The following is a 21803-nucleotide window of genomic DNA, read 5'->3' on the forward strand; positions in this document are numbered from 1 at the left end:
AGATGCATTATTTTTAAAAAATGAATTCAAGTATCAAAAAAGCTACAAATTTTTACTTACATATTCAGGTTTTAATTTCTTATCTCCTCCTCTCACAGCCACCTTTTCTAGTTTATCTATAATGGGCCCAATCATTTCCTCATCTTTAAGCTGAAGTTCTTCATGTATTATTTCTATATCTCGAATAGGATCTACACTTCCTTCAACATGTGTGATATCATCATCTTCAAAAGCACCTAAAATGAATTAAAGAGAAGCAGTCCAATAAACAATACAGAAGGCATTGAAGATTCCTAGAAGGTTAACAATTTATTCATACCAAATAACAATTTATATATACCATAGCACATGGTATATATATTTTTTGTCCTATTTAGTAATATTTAGGGCATTAGCAACCAAACAGTAATTCAAGAGCCTCAACATTTCAAAAACTGATTGAAATAAATAAAATTATGTTCTTTACAGATAGAAAATTATGCTCCAGAACTACTGCTATTTTCAGGTTTGGTACATTAAAAGATACTGAATTCCAGGCATGAGAGCCTGAAGTTCTAAACCGCACTATTAGGGTTTCCAAGGGAAACCGGATTTGGGGTGGGGGGGTGGGTGAAATCATCTGGCAGACCTCTTCCCTGCTTCAATCTACTTTATCACTGTGGTTCTGACGGTGATTAGATAATGAACCACTCAGACACACAATTTACACAGCAGCTAATTTCATCGGCCTGATTTGAGGGTATGGTTTTTAGGGGGCTATCAAAGAAGCAGATGAAGGTGCATTTGTCATATATGAGTGACAACCATTCACACTATCTGAACAAAATGGTGCTGGCCCTTATTAGAAACACATGCTATTATCACATATTTAAAGTGCAGTTGAAGCCATAATTTCAAATTGCCAACTGGAAACATAAGGGTAAAACAACCAGATATTACTGAAGCATGTGTACTGACTTTATGCCCTTTTGAAGACATAATGTGGCAACATAATTCAACTGGGATTTACTCAAATTACCAGATAAAGAACAGTATCACAAAAATGAACAAATACTGAGAAATATTATAAATAGAAATCAGTGACATATCCATGAAATAAAAAACACATTTATAAACAAATTAATTTAATTTAAATTACCAACTAGATTATATACCCAAAATGAGATGTTTTCAAACATAAAGCATTGATTATTTTAGATAAAGATATCACAGGAATCATGAGAGACAGTTTGAGTTTAATAAGAGAAAAACAGTGACCATAGCTCATTCTTCCATACCAAAGACCAAGATATTCTCATTACAGGTTACAAGGAATTTTTAAATATAATTTTCTAGAATTAAAAATAATTAAGCTGTTTGTATCTCAATGTACAACTTCAGTAATATAAATTTTAAAACGTAATTATATTGTCGCAATTAAAATATAAGTACTTAAAAGTATTCTTGGCATTAAACTGATGGTATATTAAATAGTGCCATACAAATTATATGAACAAAATTAGCAAGAAATGAGGATGAATGTTATATCTTACTAGTAAATACACTTACTAATAAATACACTAGTAAATACACTAGTAAATACACTAGTAAATACACTCACTAGTAAATACACTAGTAAATACACAGTGATTTAGGTACTTTTTTTGAACATTTGGAAAGTATGAAAAAAGTCTTCCTGGAACCATAATAATATTTGTCATGTTTTGAGGCATCTTACATAAATGACACAATAAAATAGGAAAATAAAAATGAAAGCTTCATGCCAGGGCAACAAAGACAGTATTATGGTCAGTTATAAAAATAACTACACTTTTTATGACACTCCAAATGAAAAATATCCTATATACTCACCTTTATGTAAGAACCAATGTGTTAACTATAGTGATGTCCTCAACAACAGTAAATCTATCAGCAGGGTTTAAATGACAATTTCTTAACTGCAACCCTCAATTTTAACCAAGTAGATAACAGAGAGAAACTTAGCAACTGCAATTCTTCTGGAAGCAAAGAAAATAAAGCTTTCTGATCATCTGAATTAATCCAAACAGAAAAGGAGTATACAGGTAAATACCACTTGTCTATCTTATAACCTTTAAATTATTCTCTAGGTTGCACTTTGCTTGGAGTCTGTCAAGGATTTGGCTAGGAAAGAAGTTATGACTGTATTGTCACTAATCCACTCCCCTACTATAAGAAAAAACTCAAAACACAGACGTTATACACTCTGGATTGCATTGTTGTTCCTATGCCTGAAAGTTATTGTTGTTATTATTATTAATAGTAGTAGTAGTATATTCATTTGTACGTAAGGTGGTAACATACTACGAGAAGAATTTAAAATTTTTTTGATAATAAATATTACCAAAAACTAAGATAAAAATAAGCGAAGGGAACATTAAAGTTACCCTTTAAAACTGAATAGCCTTGTGATGAAATGAGGCCTAATACAGCTATAAAATATAAACTACAGAAATTTAGTAGCCCTATGGGCAACTTCCCATTTCTTAGGAAGTTTCTAAGAAGTTAGAGATTACTTCCCAAAGATACACTCCTAGGTCAACAGACTTCACTGTATACTTACATTAGAGCATCTTCCACATTTTACCTGTTTTAGTACAAGATTTAGTGGTTAAAAGTAAGGGTTCTGAAGTCAGACAGGCTTACTGGTTATAAAATCTTAGACAAATAATTGAACCTCTAAGGATCTTATTTTCACATCTTTAAAACGAACACATTTCTACCTCTTAGAGAATGGGTATGATTAAATCAGATAACATATGTAAAGGGCTTAGCAGAAAGCCCCACACAGGGGCGCTTGGGTGGCTCAGTCCGTAAGTGGCTGCCTTGCTCAGGTCATGATCCCAGGGTCCTGAGAGTGCACAGAGCCCTGCCCCACATCCCCATCAAGCTCCCTGCTCACCAGGAAGCCTGCTTCTCCCTCTCCCACTCCCCTGCTTGTCTTCCCTCTCTCGCTGTGTCTCTCTGTCAAATAAATAAGTAAAATCTTCACAAGAGAAAGAAAGAAAGAAAGAAAGAAAGAAAGAAAGAAAGAAAGAAAGAAAGAAAGCGCCACACATAAACTCTTTCATTAATTGGGGCATATAGTATTTTTTCAAATGATGTAGTCGTTAGTAATTTAGAAGAAATTTCAAAGTAACATACTCAAACATTAGCTTTGAGTAATATTTCACATCACTCAATTCATCTTGGAATAGGTTAAAATAAGTTTTGTGAATTTACAGAGATCTCCCCCCAACTAATTCCTCTTAGTTCACCAGAACATTTTTACCCTAGTCCATGGCCAAAATTATTTATTTCAAATTCACTTTAACTAAAACGATGATCCTCTTAGGGGGAAACACTGTACTGGTAAAGAAGAGAACTTTACATCTTAAAGACTATACTATATCATACTGATTGTTTCACAACAAAGTTATTTCCATCTCAATTCTCTTCAGTCCTTCTCAATATGTCAAAGAGAAAATCTCAGTTTGAAGCTGTTGGTCTTTACTATCTAACATTTATAAAATGATCTTTTTATCAACAGAGCAGACCTCGGTCTCAGAGCTTCGAAAGGCTAAAAAATTTAATGTATATAAAGTTTTCATTGTATTTATTTTTATCTTAAATTTTAGCAAGTGATACTAATTTTCCACTTATATTACTGACAAAGTTTCCTGTTTAATTTATTAAAAATATGTGAGATCACACTTTTTTTATGAAAGCAAGAAATTTCTGAAAATATCAACTATGGTCATTTTGGTGACTAGACTTTATCTCATGTTTTAAAACTTCTTTGTTATTATTCTGTATAAGATAAGCTAATGGGACACAGCATGTACGTGCAGTAGGGGAGTGGACATGCCGCTGTGCAATACTTTTAACTACAATAGTAAGGGAGGCCTCTCTAAGATGACACTGGAGCTGAGACCAGAAAGGCCAGAAGGAGGCAGTAATGTGAAGATTTGCAGGAAAAAAGCTCTAAGAAGGAATTTTAAAAATCCCTAAAATGGGAACAAGCTTCAAGTGTTTCAGAAATACAAATAAGGTCAGTGTGGGTGAACCACAACAGAGGATCATAAACAGAGGTTAAGTTGGAGAAGTAAAGCAGTTCACATACATTTGTAAGTCATGGAGTTTGGATTTTATTCTAGTTGTGATGGAAAGACACTAATTGGAGAGTTTTAACTAAGTAAAGAGGAGGTAGGGTAATAAGATATGATTTCTGTTAAGAGGCCATTTTGCCTACTTGAAAAAGAAGAGACTTTAAGGAAGGGGACAAGAATGACGGCAGAAAGACTCAGTTAGGAGGTAGCAGTTGTAGTACATGATGACCAAATGAATGATAACTTGAAATAAAATAGAGAAAGCAAGAAACATTTGGATAAGAAATATATTTTAGAGATGGACCATATGTAGGATGAAAGGTCATGACTGCAGATATAAAATTGGGAGTTATCAGATATGTTTAAAATTATGGGTCTGGGGGCACCTGGGTGGCTCAGTGGTTAAGCCTCTGCCTTCAGCTCGGGTCATGATCTCAGGGTCCTGGGATCGAGTCCCGCATTGGGCTCTCTGCTCTGCAGGGAGCCTGCTTCCTCCTCTCTCTCTCTCTGCTTGCCTCTCTGCCCACTTGTGATCTCTGTCAAATAAATAAAAAAAAAATCTAAAAAAAAAAAAAATTATGGGTCTGGATGATGTCATGTGAAGAGAGCACTCCAACACTTGATGTTTGATGGGAAAGAGAATTTGACAAAAGAGACTAAGGGGTGACAAAGTAAGATCTATCATTCAAGAAGATGGCCCACTTAGAAATCACAGCCACTTTCGAAGTTTCACATTCCAAGTAACCTGGTATAAACACTGAAAAGAACACTGACCAACCACAAGTTGGCAAACCAACAGATAGGAATCATCGGCACCATACATGTCGAGAACAAAATCTGTAACATCAAGTCACATATAAGGCTTCAGGATTCTCCAGGGCAGCTCTATGCCAAAGACGAAGAGCAATGTCTTTAGAGTTCTAAGGAAAGAGACTGGGACTCAAGAATTTTATATCCAGCCAGCCTGTTTTTCAGGGTAGAGTTTCATAGGAATAGAGATTAACGGCAAACAGACTCTGCACTAATATCCTCTAACATATAAGACTGAACAATTACAAGAATTAAGTTAACAAAATAGAACATATGTATTATAAACTAGTTAAGAATAACACAAAAATTCAGAGACAAGGAAAAGGAGGTAAAAACTTAAGTGTGTTAATTTCCTCTCTTTCCCAGTATGGGATCAATAGATGGATAAAGATGAAACATGTAATTTAAAAAGTTTCTCCAATCTTTTAGTGTTCTCATGATCCTCTTTCTTAACTCTACTGGGATCATGTAAGAGAACATATTCTTATGAAAATTTACCTGAAGTTCAGTCATTTCTTCTGTATTACTTTGGCCCTTTTTCTTTCTTTCAAACCCTTTCTTTCAAACCCAATAAGATAAAATGTAGTATTCTATTTCCTTTTTTTTTTTTTTTTTTAATTTATTTGAGAGAGGGAGCGAGAGCACAAGCAAGGAGGAGGCACAGGAGAAGCAGACTCCCCATAAGCAAGGAGCCCGACTTGGGGCTTGATTCCAGGACCCTTGGATCATGACCTGGGCTGAAGGCAGCTGCTTAACCAACTGAGCCATACAGATGGCCCTGTAGTATTCTATTTGAAATAGGACGTTTAATTCTATTTAAAATAGCACACTAATGATCACATTTATATAAAATTGTTTCTCAGTAACACTGACCAAATGTTAACAAAATAATTCCTGGGTAGTGAGCTATTGAGCAATTTTAAAATCTTCTTTAACATTTCCGTCTTGCTTTAAAGTTTTTTAATGATCATGCATTGTTTGCACAAGTCTTTTTTTAAAGGCCTTTTTTATTTTTTTTAAGATTTTATTTATGCGTTACAGAGAGAGAGCACACAAGCAGGAGTAAAGCACAGAGGGAGAAGGAGAAGCAGACTCCCTACTGAAAGCCTGATGTGGGACTCGATCCCAGGACCCCGAGATCACGACCTGAATCAAAGGCAGAAGCTTAACCAACTGAGCCACCCAGGCGCCCCTAAGTTCCCCATTTAAAGAAAGCTTGCTAATATATCTAAATATATGCTAAGTCTTTTGAGAATTAAAAACAAAAATCAAAAAGTAGGACCTTGGTTTCAATGACTGGACAATGTGCTTGGAAAAATATATAATCTAATAAAAAGAATAATACTCACTAACAAGGACTTTAAGTATAGATTTAATTTATAATTAATCATCAAGGCCTTTAAATAAAGGAAAAGAATAGTATAGGTAAAGAAGATGAAGAAAGGCATGACAAGTAACAGGGAAAAGCATCAGAGAAAAAAAATAAAGACTGAAATGAACATGGCTTACTGGAAAGCTGAGTATGGTGAGAAACTGTACTTAAGAGTAGTAGAAGATAAAAGTTTATTACATCAGGTGGGTGTGAAGGATAGGGAAGTCCAAGTAGGAATATGTGTTTGGATCTCAACTGATAATCAACAGGGAGCCAACACTGGTTTTTGGGGTAGTAACAAATGGAAAGCAATATTTAGAAAGGCTAACCAGAAGTAGGGAACCAGCTAAAAGAGAATTGCTGTACTCCAACTACACTGCCAAAGTGCACTAGGATACTGATGGGAGATATGAGGCAGGCAGAATGAATGGTGAGACTTAGCCAAAGAAAAAAATGTCAACTAGATAAAAGCTATGAGAGAGAGAGATCATGACAAGGTTTCAAGCCAAGAGATCTTTATTTGCATTTAAGGTAACATCAACACATGTAAGAGTCAAAACCCAAATCAAGCATGAAACCAAAAGGCGTTATATAACTGAAGTACAGACACTAAGAAAAATAAAAATATGCAGTACAAACTCTAGAAAAAAAATTATCATGCAAATATACTGAATCTTAAATCATAGCACCAAAACATCCTGTATGCCACATTACTTCACTTTCTTTCCAGTTTCTCCTATGTGGTAAAAATCAATGTTTTGGGGGCACCTGGGTGGCTCAGTGGGTTAAAGCCTCTGCCTTCAGCTCAGGTCATGATCCCAGAGTCCTGGGATCCAGCCCCACATGGGGCTCTCTGCTCAGCAGGGAGACTGCTTCCCTTCCTCTCTCTCTGCCTGACTCTCTGCCTACTTGTGATCTCTGTCTGTCAAATACATAAATAAGATCTTTTTAAAAAAAGTTTTGAACATCTGTATTCTAATCCAGAGTCCTACCCCAAATCACTAAAAGGTTAGGGGCCACATTCCTAAACCAGTAGAAGAAATATTATTAAATACAATGCTAGAAATCAAGACAAGGATATCCTGCTTTAAAAAAATCTTTAAATTTCTAATCCATTCTTCAAAGTCCTACCTTGTGTCAGAACTGTGATTCCCAACTTTCTTATAATTCTACAGGTCATTAATATTTAAAGAGAAGGGAGGGAGTTAAATTTGTATTGACAACTCACTTAACATCAATAATTTTATTCATAAACACTGCAAAATGCCAGTTCCTATTTACTTTCTATAAATGACCTAACAAAAATTCCTTATTGTATGGTGCTGAAGAGTGGTTTAAAGAAAGAGTTAAAACTGTTTATTGAACACTCCAAGTACTCTGATTCAGTAGTGTAGTTTAAAGCCCAGGTTTACAGGTGTACTTTAAAACTCTAGTCTTAATCTACATAAAGCCCCTTCCCTTCTTGACAGTAAAGGCAATTTGAGCAAAAACAGAGTCTAATTCATAGCTAGACCTCAAGCCTGTAATATTTATCTCTGTGTAAATAAGATGTGTAGTTTAAGCTACTTTCCTGAAGTTATAAAGTGGAAAAGGGCATCTTGACTTATTATGTATACTTGAAAAATCAATTTGCCTTCTTAAAGATATCAGAGAACAAGGAGAATCTGGGAATACAGAAAAGAACCAAAAAAATCATTCTGCTAACAAAACTCTGCTAAAAAGGATATAGATTTAAGCCTCTAAGCTTTCAGAGTTTTAAACAAATAAAAACACTTCTATCTATCAAATTTTAATTACATTAAATGGATATATTTATAGACCTCTGGAGAAATAAATATTCTGTAAACATATAAAAGTGAAAATAATTGGTCTAGTAACGCAAACTGTCAATTACTTGATGCAATGGCATAAGTGGAATAGCATAGCTAGCCTTGGTGGGTTGTACTTATTTACAATAACAAATCAATCAAAAGTAGCCTTTAAAGTCTTTAACCTTCATTTTTCAGGAAAAAACCTATTATTTGAGATATAGCAAAGGCCCCAAAATAATCCAGTCTATGCTTCAAGCTAATTGTTTAATGCTGGAATAGAAAATAGAACTATGAGTAGTCAAAAGAATTTGCTTTTGCTTTGCTTCTCTTCTCTCTCCTCTCTGCTTTCATTATAGGAAAACTAAATCCTAGCCAAGAGGAAGAAAAACCACCATCCCTGACATATTCAAAAATTAACCAAGGTTTTAAAAAAGCTTTATAAAATAAAATGCACATGTGCTGACTTTGGGAGACCAATCTAAAATTACAGAAATTATAAATGACTTATGCAGGGCTTTTAACAAAGTAGTCAATTTATATGGAAATAATAAAGCAACATTAGAAGTAAAAAATCACCTCCAACTTTGAGACAAATAGATATTTAGGAGAGAACAATAAAGTAGGCCAGTCAGGTTCTGAGACACCTTAGAAATTTTTGTTTATTATTTTCTCCTAATTTTAAGAGTTCATATAAGTTAAAAATGATGTTTTTAAGTAGTAACTCAAAAACAAACCATTAGGAAGGAAGAATAAGAAGAAGAGAAAAAAGATACAGATACACATGAAAACCAGTAAAACTGAAGCTTATAGTAATGCAGTAGCAAGCAAAAAAGCCTTTGGTTATTACTGATACCAGTTAACTGATCAAAAGAAACACTATTACAATATCATACAATATAATTCTTTGAAGGTACAGAACACTAAAAAATTCTGCCTTATAGTTACTGCCATTGTACTATATTATAATTAGATATCCACACCATTAAAGAATCCTTAAAATCACTTAAAAATTATGAATTATAACCCAGAGTCAACACCTGCACTTAATTATATTCAATTGCTTAAGGTTTTTACATTTTTAGATGCTGAAACATTTTTTTTCCATATCAACTCTTTCCAAAGAAATAGACAGAAAACTACCTTAATAAAAACTAATATTCATCTCTCAATAATATTTTTACTCATTCTATTTAATAGATACTTTAAATATATAAAAGGCAACCTAAATCAATGATTCAATTATATTTAAATTAATATTTATTAAGATTCTGGTCTACCTCTAATGTTGAGCTAGCTGTTTTTGTTGTATTAACCTTTTCAATAACCATCTCACTAACTTTCTAACTTCTAAAACATCATCCAACCTTCTGCCTGTAGAAAAAGCCCTCTATAAAATACCCCACCCTCACTTTCCACAAACCCTCAACTGAAGTTAAACTTCTACGGACTCATGAAGCCCAGAAAGTTCTTCACATCAACTGTCACTACTTTTACCCATTCCCTTCCCCGGGCCTCAAAGATATATATACTTTCCATTACAAATCAAATCCGCCCCTAAAATACATGGTTTAATTTCCTCTCACCTTAGAAGACAATTCTAGAGGAGTCCACGTCTAAATGTCTACCATCCCTGAGTCATAAGAGGATTTGTAAGGACTTGTTCGAAATAAAGTATGGTAAAATTAGTGGTTTAATACTGCCCTAAATCTGGCTTCTGGGAAGATCCATTTTTATACCTTTTACAGAATTATGTTGTAAGCAAGGGAAAAAAATGCAAAGAGACATAACAAAAAATAGAGTCATGAGGACTCTGCCATTCACAATATAAACTAAAGAGCAAATCAGAGTTTTAATTTTTCTAATGGTGGTGTCCATTAATAGCTCACCTTTTAATCAAACTGATTCATTCTCGGTAATTTCATCTTACATTTTCAATGCTGTTACTAGTCCTTCCGCATGGAATAGTCTTCTTCCCTATTTCTGCCTTTCAAGAAAAGTTACGTAGGGACGCCTGGGTGGCTCAGTGGGTTAAAGCCTCTGCCTTCAGCTCAGGTCATGATCCCAGGGTTCTGGGATCGAGCCCCACATGGGGCTCTCTGCTCAGCAGGGAGCCTGGTCTCTCTCTGCCTGCCCCTCTGCCTACTTGTGATCTCTGTCAAATAAATAAATAAAATCTTTAAAAAAAAGTTACATATCTTCCATGGCCTTAATTAGATGTCACTGAAATTATATCTCCACGACACCTTCTCTAACCATATCTGCTCTCTGAACTGTTAGCAATATCTATTTTATACACATGATCTGTAGCATATATATCTAGTATTAGAATATGTGATTCTATCTCCTAGTTACCTAAGCTCAAGAATTCTGTCTTATACGCCTCTTCAGTTCTCTCCGGTGCCTTGATCAGAGCTGATACACAATTAGGCATTAGGTGAAGCGAAGAATAAAGGAATCAATGAGTGAGTGAATGTTTCAAGCACTCATTAGCACTCAGAATGAAAAACTGTTAGAGGGGAACTATAGATTCTAGATGAAGCTAGACATGCAGCACAACAGCAAAGAGTCAATTTCACCAGCACACAATAAGATATTTAGCAAGTATTTCAAAGAAGCCAGAGCTAAGCACGTCAATCACACAAATTAAGAGTAAGTAAAACATAAAACACAGCAAACTGCAATAATAGACGTGAGAAGTTTTTGCGTTTCATCTCTTCACCTTTGAACTGCTTGACTATTAGTGATGAAGATTCATTTAGTTTTTTCCTGAGAAATTCTTGGGTGTACTGCACTGGATTACGTATTATGTCATGATTTTTAAAATGTATAAATCAAATTAAGAAAAAACATACCTATAAACTTAAGATCAATAAATGCAAAAGAAAAGGAGAGAGAAGGGATTAATCAGCACAAATCAGGATTACGGAGGGAAGGCTTGAATACAAATGAGGACTTTCAGGGACAGATAACAGCAAACAGAAGCAGAGTCAAGAGGACATTCCAAGCACAATGGAAATGTAAGTGTGTCAGAAGTGATTAAGGGCACAGATTCTGGAATCAGACTATATGGATTCAAACCTGGGTGTCAGACTATTTGATACATTAGTTGTGTCATTAATTTCTCTGAGCCTTAGTTTTCTTATCTGTAAAATATAAAAAACATAATACCTACCTCATAAGATTGTTCTGAAGATGACAAGTGAAAATATATATAAAGATCTTAGGATGGTGCCTGGTATATAGTACATAACTAGGATATGTTAGCTCTACTGATAAATGGAAAGCAAGTCTATACCAGGGTTTCTCAATCTTGACACTACTAACACTTTGGGCCATATAACTCTGTTGTGGGGGGGGCTCACTTGTGCACTATAGGATGTTTAACAGCACCCCGGCCTCTACAAAGCAGATACCAGTAACCTACACATGTGCACACATACACACAAACATGCACTCCGGGTGTGAAGATCAAAAATGCCTCCAAATGGGTGCTTGGCTGGCTCAGTCGGTGTAGTATACGACTCTTGGTCTCGGGGTCATGGGTTCAAGCCCCGTGTCAGGTGAGATTACTGAAAAATAAAATCTTAAAAAAAGTCTCCAGACATTGCTAAACTACAGTTGAAAACCACTGCTGTACACTAAAAGACAAAGGTTGTCCTATATAGCAACCAAAAAGATACTACCACAGGTGCAAATATGCAGATGTCAATTGATGGAAAACTTTTTTTTTTTTAAGATGGGGAGAAGGTTCAGTGGGAGAAAGAGAGAAAGAATCTGAAGCAGGTGTGGAATCTAACATGGGGCTCCATCTCACAACCCTGAGATCATGACCTGAGCTGAAATCAACAGTCAGACACTTAACCAACTGAGCCACCCATGCACCCCCCAATTGATGGAAAACTTATAACACTGATGGAAGTGTTGAAATTTAATCTCTTACATTATTCTCTTACATTTTAAAATGCCAATGGAGATCTTCAGAGAAGCACTCTTGTGACCTTGCTCTTGCTTCCTTGTTCACTCACACTCTCTTTAAATCATTCTATCAGTTTTGTACCAGATCTAATAGTTTGGAGAGATACTGATGGTCACACACAAGGCAGTAGACTGTTGGCTACTAGTTACAGAGATAATATGAAAGGGGTCAAACCTAAAAAAATAAAATAAAATCTTTACAAAGATTTTTGTGTATCTATTGGGTAGGAAGAATGGTAACAAATTGAGCAGAAATGAAATGTGACCAGTCATAAAATTGGAGGTATGTAATACCTAGCTAAAGATACAATTATAAGACATATTTTAACCCGCTGAGCCACCCAGGCGCCCCCTATAAGACATATTTTAAAAACATTTACTGAATGCTAATCACAAAGAGAATGGTGCCAGGAGCAGGAAGGCAAATTTCAGAGATGAGAAAAAGCTGAATAAGATTAGTCTCTGCCTTCAAAGATGTTTACAATCTATTAGGGGAGAAAGATCAGCACATAATTAATACAAGAAAGTAAATCCAGGATGAAGGGAAGCAGGGAGGGGGTCAGTATTCAATATAAGCTGATGGAAAAAGACAGTCTCAAGATTTTAAACTGGAACACTGGAGTTACATAGATATCACTTAAAATTTAGATTAAGATTCATGTACAGGTTTTGACAGAAGTATAAATTATTTTTTAATCCCATATTTAAGTATATTAATGCTGTGATAAGAGATAATACTGTCTCAGCTAGAGTTTGAAACTGGTGTTTAAACGCTAGAAAAATGTAAACATGTGACAGGTATTAGTCAAGCAAATGGCTGGCTATTAATTTTAAAAATAACTATTTTATAGTTTTATCTATAATATCAATGGATTATGGCTTTTACCCAGTTTTCCCACAATATGAATGGGAAGGAGTAGAAGGAATAGAAAAGGAAGGACTCTGGTATTAGAACAGGAAAGTTATCATTTGACTAAATCCACATTCAACAACGGGGAACACATTTGTGGGTACAAATGAAAAGTACTATGAAGACAGAGGTCCTAAAACTAGATAACATACCTCATAAAATAATTACATTCTTAAATACAATAATCCACAGCTCTAACACAAGAGCAGAAACATGGAGAACAGGTAAGGCCTGAAGAGATTAAGGATAGGCAAGCAATCACACCTTAGGGAGCAGACATATAAGTAGGTCACTGCATTCCCGTAGTCTTCCAACCCAGTCCACTCTGACTCAACAAAATAGGTACCAACTGCCTGAGAGCATTCTAGAATTTTACTGCTACCCTAAGATCCAGCCATCACAATCAATATTTAGGCCAGAGCAAACAACTGCCACCAGGTGGTGCCAAACCAAAGACAGCACCAGAATGGACCTGGCTGGGCCTGCACCTTGTCACACCCTTTACCCCCCCTGCAACTAGCTGTGCAGGTTCACCCTAGTCATTCCATTGCCTGGCAACAAAGTCATCTCATATTTTATGCCGAAGAAATTTTTAGACCCATGTAGTACATTATGGTAAGCATTAAAGGGTGGGTTAAAGGGGAGGTGGTCAGGCAAGGAATGACAATTTAGGCTTATTGAAGAAGCCTAGTCATAGTAGTACCACTCCACGGCTTCAGTTACCTGCAGTCAACCATGGTCTGCAAGCAGATGCTCTTCTTTCTAATGCACTGTCAGTAGGTCAAGAGTACCCTAACACTACATCACACTGCCTGTATCATTCACCTCATTTCATCTCATGCAGGCATTTTATCACCTTCCATCATCACAAGAGGAGTACAGTACAGTAAGATATTTTAAGAGAGAAAGACCATAACTTTTATTCACATAACTTTTATTACAGTACATTGTTATAATTGTTTTGTTATTAGTTATTTTGTTAATATCCTACTGTGCCTAATTTATAAATTAAACTTTATTGTAGGTATGTATATGTATAGAAAAAAAACAATATATTGGAATCAGTACTATCCCTGGTTTCAGGCAACCATGAGGGGTCCTGGAACATACCCTCCACAGATAAGGGGGGACTACTGTACACAGGAATAGATTAAAATTTTTTTGGCTTTAAGCTTTACATCATCAATATAAATGTAAATAGTCTTAAAAATAATAAGAAAATTAATAAGAATGCAATGTACTAGAAGTTCTGACTAAGACTTTAAATAGTTGAATATGAACACAATGAAATCTTTAAGGTTTTCCCACATGGCTCTCCTAATGAACCACGATCTTCAACAAGAATGAAAGGATATGGTATCACTGATCCCCCTGAAGAAAGTTAAATGATCCTTTAGTTCTTAAAGAGCATAAAACATGGGAGCTATAGTAAAACAAAGTAAGACAAGTCTCCCTATTCCTTCCCCAGTGTAAAAAAATATATGAAAGTTTCTCTAAATTCCTTTAAATATTACCTCAAGTTTTCTAGTAAAAGACTTCATGGCAAACTTATTCCCCTCCACCTCCATCCTATCTCCAACTCCACCAGATTTTAGCACTGCTTATACGTTATACCTGTCAAGATCTGATGACTGTATGTTATGTATTCATCTGAACAGAACCACTACACTTAGTTACAGGCTATCATCAACCAATTCATTCTCTTGCTAAAATCGCCACACATAAACTCTTTCATTAATTGGGGCATATAGTATTTTTTCAAATGATGTAGTCGTTAGTAATTTAGAAGAAATTTCAAAGTAACATACTCAAACATTAGCTTTGAGTAATATTTCACATCACTCAATTCATCTTGGAATAGGTTAAAATAAGTTTTGTGAATTTACAGAGATCTCCCCCCAACTAATTCCTCTTAGTTCACCAGAACATTTTTACCCTAGTCCATGGCCAAAATTATTTATTTCAAATTCACTTTAACTAAAACGATGATCCTCTTAGGGGGAAACACTGTACTGGTAAAGAAGAGAACTTTACATCTTAAAGACTATACTATATCATACTGATTGTTTCACAACAAAGTTATTTCCATCTCAATTCTCTTCAGTCCTTCTCAATATGTCAAAGAGAAAATCTCAGTTTGAAGCTGTTGGTCTTTACTATCTAACATTTATAAAATGATCTTTTTATCAACAGAGCAGACCTCGGTCTCAGAGCTTCGAAAGGCTAAAAAATTTAATGTATATAAAGTTTTCATTGTATTTATTTTTATCTTAAATTTTAGCAAGTGATACTAATTTTCCACTTATATTACTGACAAAGTTTCCTGTTTAATTTATTAAAAATATGTGAGATCACACTTTTTTTATGAAAGCAAGAAATTTCTGAAAATATCAACTATGGTCATTTTGGTGACTAGACTTTATCTCATGTTTTAAAACTTCTTTGTTATTATTCTGTATAAGATAAGCTAATGGGACACAGCATGTACGTGCAGTAGGGGAGTGGACATGCCGCTGTGCAATACTTTTAACTACAATAGTAAGGGAGGCCTCTCTAAGATGACACTGGAGCTGAGACCAGAAAGGCCAGAAGGAGGCAGTAATGTGAAGATTTGCAGGAAAAAAGCTCTAAGAAGGAATTTTAAAAATCCCTAAAATGGGAACAAGCTTCAAGTGTTTCAGAAATACAAATAAGGTCAGTGTGGGTGAACCACAACAGAGGATCATAAACAGAGGTTAAGTTGGAGAAGTAAAGCAGTTCACATACATTTGTAAGTCATGGAGTTTGGATTTTATTCTAGTTGTGATGGAAAGACACTAATTGGAGAGTTTTAACTAAGTAAAGAGGAGGTAGGGTAATAAGATATGATTTCTGTTAAGAGGCCATTTTGCCTACTTGAAAAAGAAGAGACTTTAAGGAAGGGGACAAGAATGACGGCAGAAAGACTCAGTTAGGAGGTAGCAGTTGTAGTACATGATGACCAAATGAATGATAACTTGAAATAAAATAGAGAAAGCAAGAAACATTTGGATAAGAAATATATTTTAGAGATGGACCATATGTAGGATGAAAGGTCATGACTGCAGATATAAAATTGGGAGTTATCAGATATGTTTAAAATTATGGGTCTGGGGGCACCTGGGTGGCTCAGTGGTTAAGCCTCTGCCTTCAGCTCGGGTCATGATCTCAGGGTCCTGGGATCGAGTCCCGCATTGGGCTCTCTGCTCTGCAGGGAGCCTGCTTCCTCCTCTCTCTCTCTCTGCTTGCCTCTCTGCCCACTTGTGATCTCTGTCAAATAAATAAAAAAAAAATCTAAAAAAAAAAAAAATTATGGGTCTGGATGATGTCATGTGAAGAGAGCACTCCAACACTTGATGTTTGATGGGAAAGAGAATTTGACAAAAGAGACTAAGGGGTGACAAAGTAAGATCTATCATTCAAGAAGATGGCCCACTTAGAAATCACAGCCACTTTCGAAGTTTCACATTCCAAGTAACCTGGTATAAACACTGAAAAGAACACTGACCAACCACAAGTTGGCAAACCAACAGATAGGAATCATCGGCACCATACATGTCGAGAACAAAATCTGTAACATCAAGTCACATATAAGGCTTCAGGATTCTCCAGGGCAGCTCTATGCCAAAGACGAAGAGCAATGTCTTTAGAGTTCTAAGGAAAGAGACTGGGACTCAAGAATTTTATATCCAGCCAGCCTGTTTTTCAGGGTAGAGTTTCATAGGAATAGAGATTAACGGCAAACAGACTCTGCACTAATATCCTCTAACATATAAGACTGAACAATTACAAGAATTAAGTTAACAAAATAGAACATATGTATTATAAACTAGTTAAGAATAACACAAAAATTCAGAGACAAGGAAAAGGAGGTAAAAACTTAAGTGTGTTAATTTCCTCTCTTTCCCAGTATGGGATCAATAGATGGATAAAGATGAAACATGTAATTTAAAAAGTTTCTCCAATCTTTTAGTGTTCTCATGATCCTCTTTCTTAACTCTACTGGGATCATGTAAGAGAACATATTCTTATGAAAATTTACCTGAAGTTCAGTCATTTCTTCTGTATTACTTTGGCCCTTTTTCTTTCTTTCAAACCCTTTCTTTCAAACCCAATAAGATAAAATGTAGTATTCTATTTCCTTTTTTTTTTTTTTTTTTAATTTATTTGAGAGAGGGAGCGAGAGCACAAGCAAGGAGGAGGCACAGGAGAAGCAGACTCCCCATAAGCAAGGAGCCCGACTTGGGGCTTGATTCCAGGACCCTTGGATCATGACCTGGGCTGAAGGCAGCTGCTTAACCAACTGAGCCATACAGATGGCCCTGTAGTATTCTATTTGAAATAGGACGTTTAATTCTATTTAAAATAGCACACTAATGATCACATTTATATAAAATTGTTTCTCAGTAACACTGACCAAATGTTAACAAAATAATTCCTGGGTAGTGAGCTATTGAGCAATTTTAAAATCTTCTTTAACATTTCCGTCTTGCTTTAAAGTTTTTTAATGATCATGCATTGTTTGCACAAGTCTTTTTTTAAAGGCCTTTTTTATTTTTTTTAAGATTTTATTTATGCGTTACAGAGAGAGAGCACACAAGCAGGAGTAAAGCACAGAGGGAGAAGGAGAAGCAGACTCCCTACTGAAAGCCTGATGTGGGACTCGATCCCAGGACCCCGAGATCACGACCTGAATCAAAGGCAGAAGCTTAACCAACTGAGCCACCCAGGCGCCCCTAAGTTCCCCATTTAAAGAAAGCTTGCTAATATATCTAAATATATGCTAAGTCTTTTGAGAATTAAAAACAAAAATCAAAAAGTAGGACCTTGGTTTCAATGACTGGACAATGTGCTTGGAAAAATATATAATCTAATAAAAAGAATAATACTCACTAACAAGGACTTTAAGTATAGATTTAATTTATAATTAATCATCAAGGCCTTTAAATAAAGGAAAAGAATAGTATAGGTAAAGAAGATGAAGAAAGGCATGACAAGTAACAGGGAAAAGCATCAGAGAAAAAAAATAAAGACTGAAATGAACATGGCTTACTGGAAAGCTGAGTATGGTGAGAAACTGTACTTAAGAGTAGTAGAAGATAAAAGTTTATTACATCAGGTGGGTGTGAAGGATAGGGAAGTCCAAGTAGGAATATGTGTTTGGATCTCAACTGATAATCAACAGGGAGCCAACACTGGTTTTTGGGGTAGTAACAAATGGAAAGCAATATTTAGAAAGGCTAACCAGAAGTAGGGAACCAGCTAAAAGAGAATTGCTGTACTCCAACTACACTGCCAAAGTGCACTAGGATACTGATGGGAGATATGAGGCAGGCAGAATGAATGGTGAGACTTAGCCAAAGAAAAAAATGTCAACTAGATAAAAGCTATGAGAGAGAGAGATCATGACAAGGTTTCAAGCCAAGAGATCTTTATTTGCATTTAAGGTAACATCAACACATGTAAGAGTCAAAACCCAAATCAAGCATGAAACCAAAAGGCGTTATATAACTGAAGTACAGACACTAAGAAAAATAAAAATATGCAGTACAAACTCTAGAAAAAAAATTATCATGCAAATATACTGAATCTTAAATCATAGCACCAAAACATCCTGTATGCCACATTACTTCACTTTCTTTCCAGTTTCTCCTATGTGGTAAAAATCAATGTTTTGGGGGCACCTGGGTGGCTCAGTGGGTTAAAGCCTCTGCCTTCAGCTCAGGTCATGATCCCAGAGTCCTGGGATCCAGCCCCACATGGGGCTCTCTGCTCAGCAGGGAGACTGCTTCCCTTCCTCTCTCTCTGCCTGACTCTCTGCCTACTTGTGATCTCTGTCTGTCAAATACATAAATAAGATCTTTTTAAAAAAAGTTTTGAACATCTGTATTCTAATCCAGAGTCCTACCCCAAATCACTAAAAGGTTAGGGGCCACATTCCTAAACCAGTAGAAGAAATATTATTAAATACAATGCTAGAAATCAAGACAAGGATATCCTGCTTTAAAAAAATCTTTAAATTTCTAATCCATTCTTCAAAGTCCTACCTTGTGTCAGAACTGTGATTCCCAACTTTCTTATAATTCTACAGGTCATTAATATTTAAAGAGAAGGGAGGGAGTTAAATTTGTATTGACAACTCACTTAACATCAATAATTTTATTCATAAACACTGCAAAATGCCAGTTCCTATTTACTTTCTATAAATGACCTAACAAAAATTCCTTATTGTATGGTGCTGAAGAGTGGTTTAAAGAAAGAGTTAAAACTGTTTATTGAACACTCCAAGTACTCTGATTCAGTAGTGTAGTTTAAAGCCCAGGTTTACAGGTGTACTTTAAAACTCTAGTCTTAATCTACATAAAGCCCCTTCCCTTCTTGACAGTAAAGGCAATTTGAGCAAAAACAGAGTCTAATTCATAGCTAGACCTCAAGCCTGTAATATTTATCTCTGTGTAAATAAGATGTGTAGTTTAAGCTACTTTCCTGAAGTTATAAAGTGGAAAAGGGCATCTTGACTTATTATGTATACTTGAAAAATCAATTTGCCTTCTTAAAGATATCAGAGAACAAGGAGAATCTGGGAATACAGAAAAGAACCAAAAAAATCATTCTGCTAACAAAACTCTGCTAAAAAGGATATAGATTTAAGCCTCTAAGCTTTCAGAGTTTTAAACAAATAAAAACACTTCTATCTATCAAATTTTAATTACATTAAATGGATATATTTATAGACCTCTGGAGAAATAAATATTCTGTAAACATATAAAAGTGAAAATAATTGGTCTAGTAACGCAAACTGTCAATTACTTGATGCAATGGCATAAGTGGAATAGCATAGCTAGCCTTGGTGGGTTGTACTTATTTACAATAACAAATCAATCAAAAGTAGCCTTTAAAGTCTTTAACCTTCATTTTTCAGGAAAAAACCTATTATTTGAGATATAGCAAAGGCCCCAAAATAATCCAGTCTATGCTTCAAGCTAATTGTTTAATGCTGGAATAGAAAATAGAACTATGAGTAGTCAAAAGAATTTGCTTTTGCTTTGCTTCTCTTCTCTCTCCTCTCTGCTTTCATTATAGGAAAACTAAATCCTAGCCAAGAGGAAGAAAAACCACCATCCCTGACATATTCAAAAATTAACCAAGGTTTTAAAAAAGCTTTATAAAATAAAATGCACATGTGCTGACTTTGGGAGACCAATCTAAAATTACAGAAATTATAAATGACTTATGCAGGGCTTTTAACAAAGTAGTCAATTTATATGGAAATAATAAAGCAACATTAGAAGTAAAAAATCACCTCCAACTTTGAGACAAATAGATATTTAGGAGAGAACAATAAAGTAGGCCAGTCAGGTTCTGAGACACCTTAGAAATTTTTGTTTATTATTTTCTCCTAATTTTAAGAGTTCATATAAGTTAAAAATGATGTTTTTAAGTAGTAACTCAAAAACAAACCATTAGGAAGGAAGAATAAGAAGAAGAGAAAAAAGATACAGATACACATGAAAACCAGTAAAACTGAAGCTTATAGTAATGCAGTAGCAAGCAAAAAAGCCTTTGGTTATTACTGATACCAGTTAACTGATCAAAAGAAACACTATTACAATATCATACAATATAATTCTTTGAAGGTACAGAACACTAAAAAATTCTGCCTTATAGTTACTGCCATTGTACTATATTATAATTAGATATCCACACCATTAAAGAATCCTTAAAATCACTTAAAAATTATGAATTATAACCCAGAGTCAACACCTGCACTTAATTATATTCAATTGCTTAAGGTTTTTACATTTTTAGATGCTGAAACATTTTTTTTCCATATCAACTCTTTCCAAAGAAATAGACAGAAAACTACCTTAATAAAAACTAATATTCATCTCTCAATAATATTTTTACTCATTCTATTTAATAGATACTTTAAATATATAAAAGGCAACCTAAATCAATGATTCAATTATATTTAAATTAATATTTATTAAGATTCTGGTCTACCTCTAATGTTGAGCTAGCTGTTTTTGTTGTATTAACCTTTTCAATAACCATCTCACTAACTTTCTAACTTCTAAAACATCATCCAACCTTCTGCCTGTAGAAAAAGCCCTCTATAAAATACCCCACCCTCACTTTCCACAAACCCTCAACTGAAGTTAAACTTCTACGGACTCATGAAGCCCAGAAAGTTCTTCACATCAACTGTCACTACTTTTACCCATTCCCTTCCCCGGGCCTCAAAGATATATATACTTTCCATTACAAATCAAATCCGCCCCTAAAATACATGGTTTAATTTCCTCTCACCTTAGAAGACAATTCTAGAGGAGTCCACGTCTAAATGTCTACCATCCCTGAGTCATAAGAGGATTTGTAAGGACTTGTTCGAAATAAAGTATGGTAAAATTAGTGGTTTAATACTGCCCTAAATCTGGCTTCTGGGAAGATCCATTTTTATACCTTTTACAGAATTATGTTGTAAGCAAGGGAAAAAAATGCAAAGAGACATAACAAAAAATAGAGTCATGAGGACTCTGCCATTCACAATATAAACTAAAGAGCAAATCAGAGTTTTAATTTTTCTAATGGTGGTGTCCATTAATAGCTCACCTTTTAATCAAACTGATTCATTCTCGGTAATTTCATCTTACATTTTCAATGCTGTTACTAGTCCTTCCGCATGGAATAGTCTTCTTCCCTATTTCTGCCTTTCAAGAAAAGTTACGTAGGGACGCCTGGGTGGCTCAGTGGGTTAAAGCCTCTGCCTTCAGCTCAGGTCATGATCCCAGGGTTCTGGG

At 35.1% G+C, this 21803-nt stretch overlaps 1 protein-coding gene across 2 annotated transcripts in view; it reads right to left on the reverse strand.

Moving 5' to 3' along the window:
• Window positions 1-21803, reverse strand: part of LOC111144733 (Obg like ATPase 1) — a 198015-nt gene that overhangs the window by 73969 nt on the left and 102243 nt on the right. For both annotated transcript variants that reach the window (XM_022499168.1, XM_022499177.1), the window contains one exon: window positions 61-236. In XM_022499168.1, the coding sequence (XP_022354876.1) occupies window positions 61-236 (176 nt within the window). The remainder of the gene's footprint in view (window positions 1-60; window positions 237-21803) is intronic.

Source organism: Enhydra lutris, unplaced genomic scaffold (genome assembly GCF_002288905.1).
Source record: "Enhydra lutris kenyoni isolate GAN:26980312 unplaced genomic scaffold, ASM228890v2 scaffoldscaffold1, whole genome shotgun sequence".
Taxonomy (NCBI): Eukaryota; Metazoa; Chordata; class Mammalia; order Carnivora; family Mustelidae; genus Enhydra; species Enhydra lutris.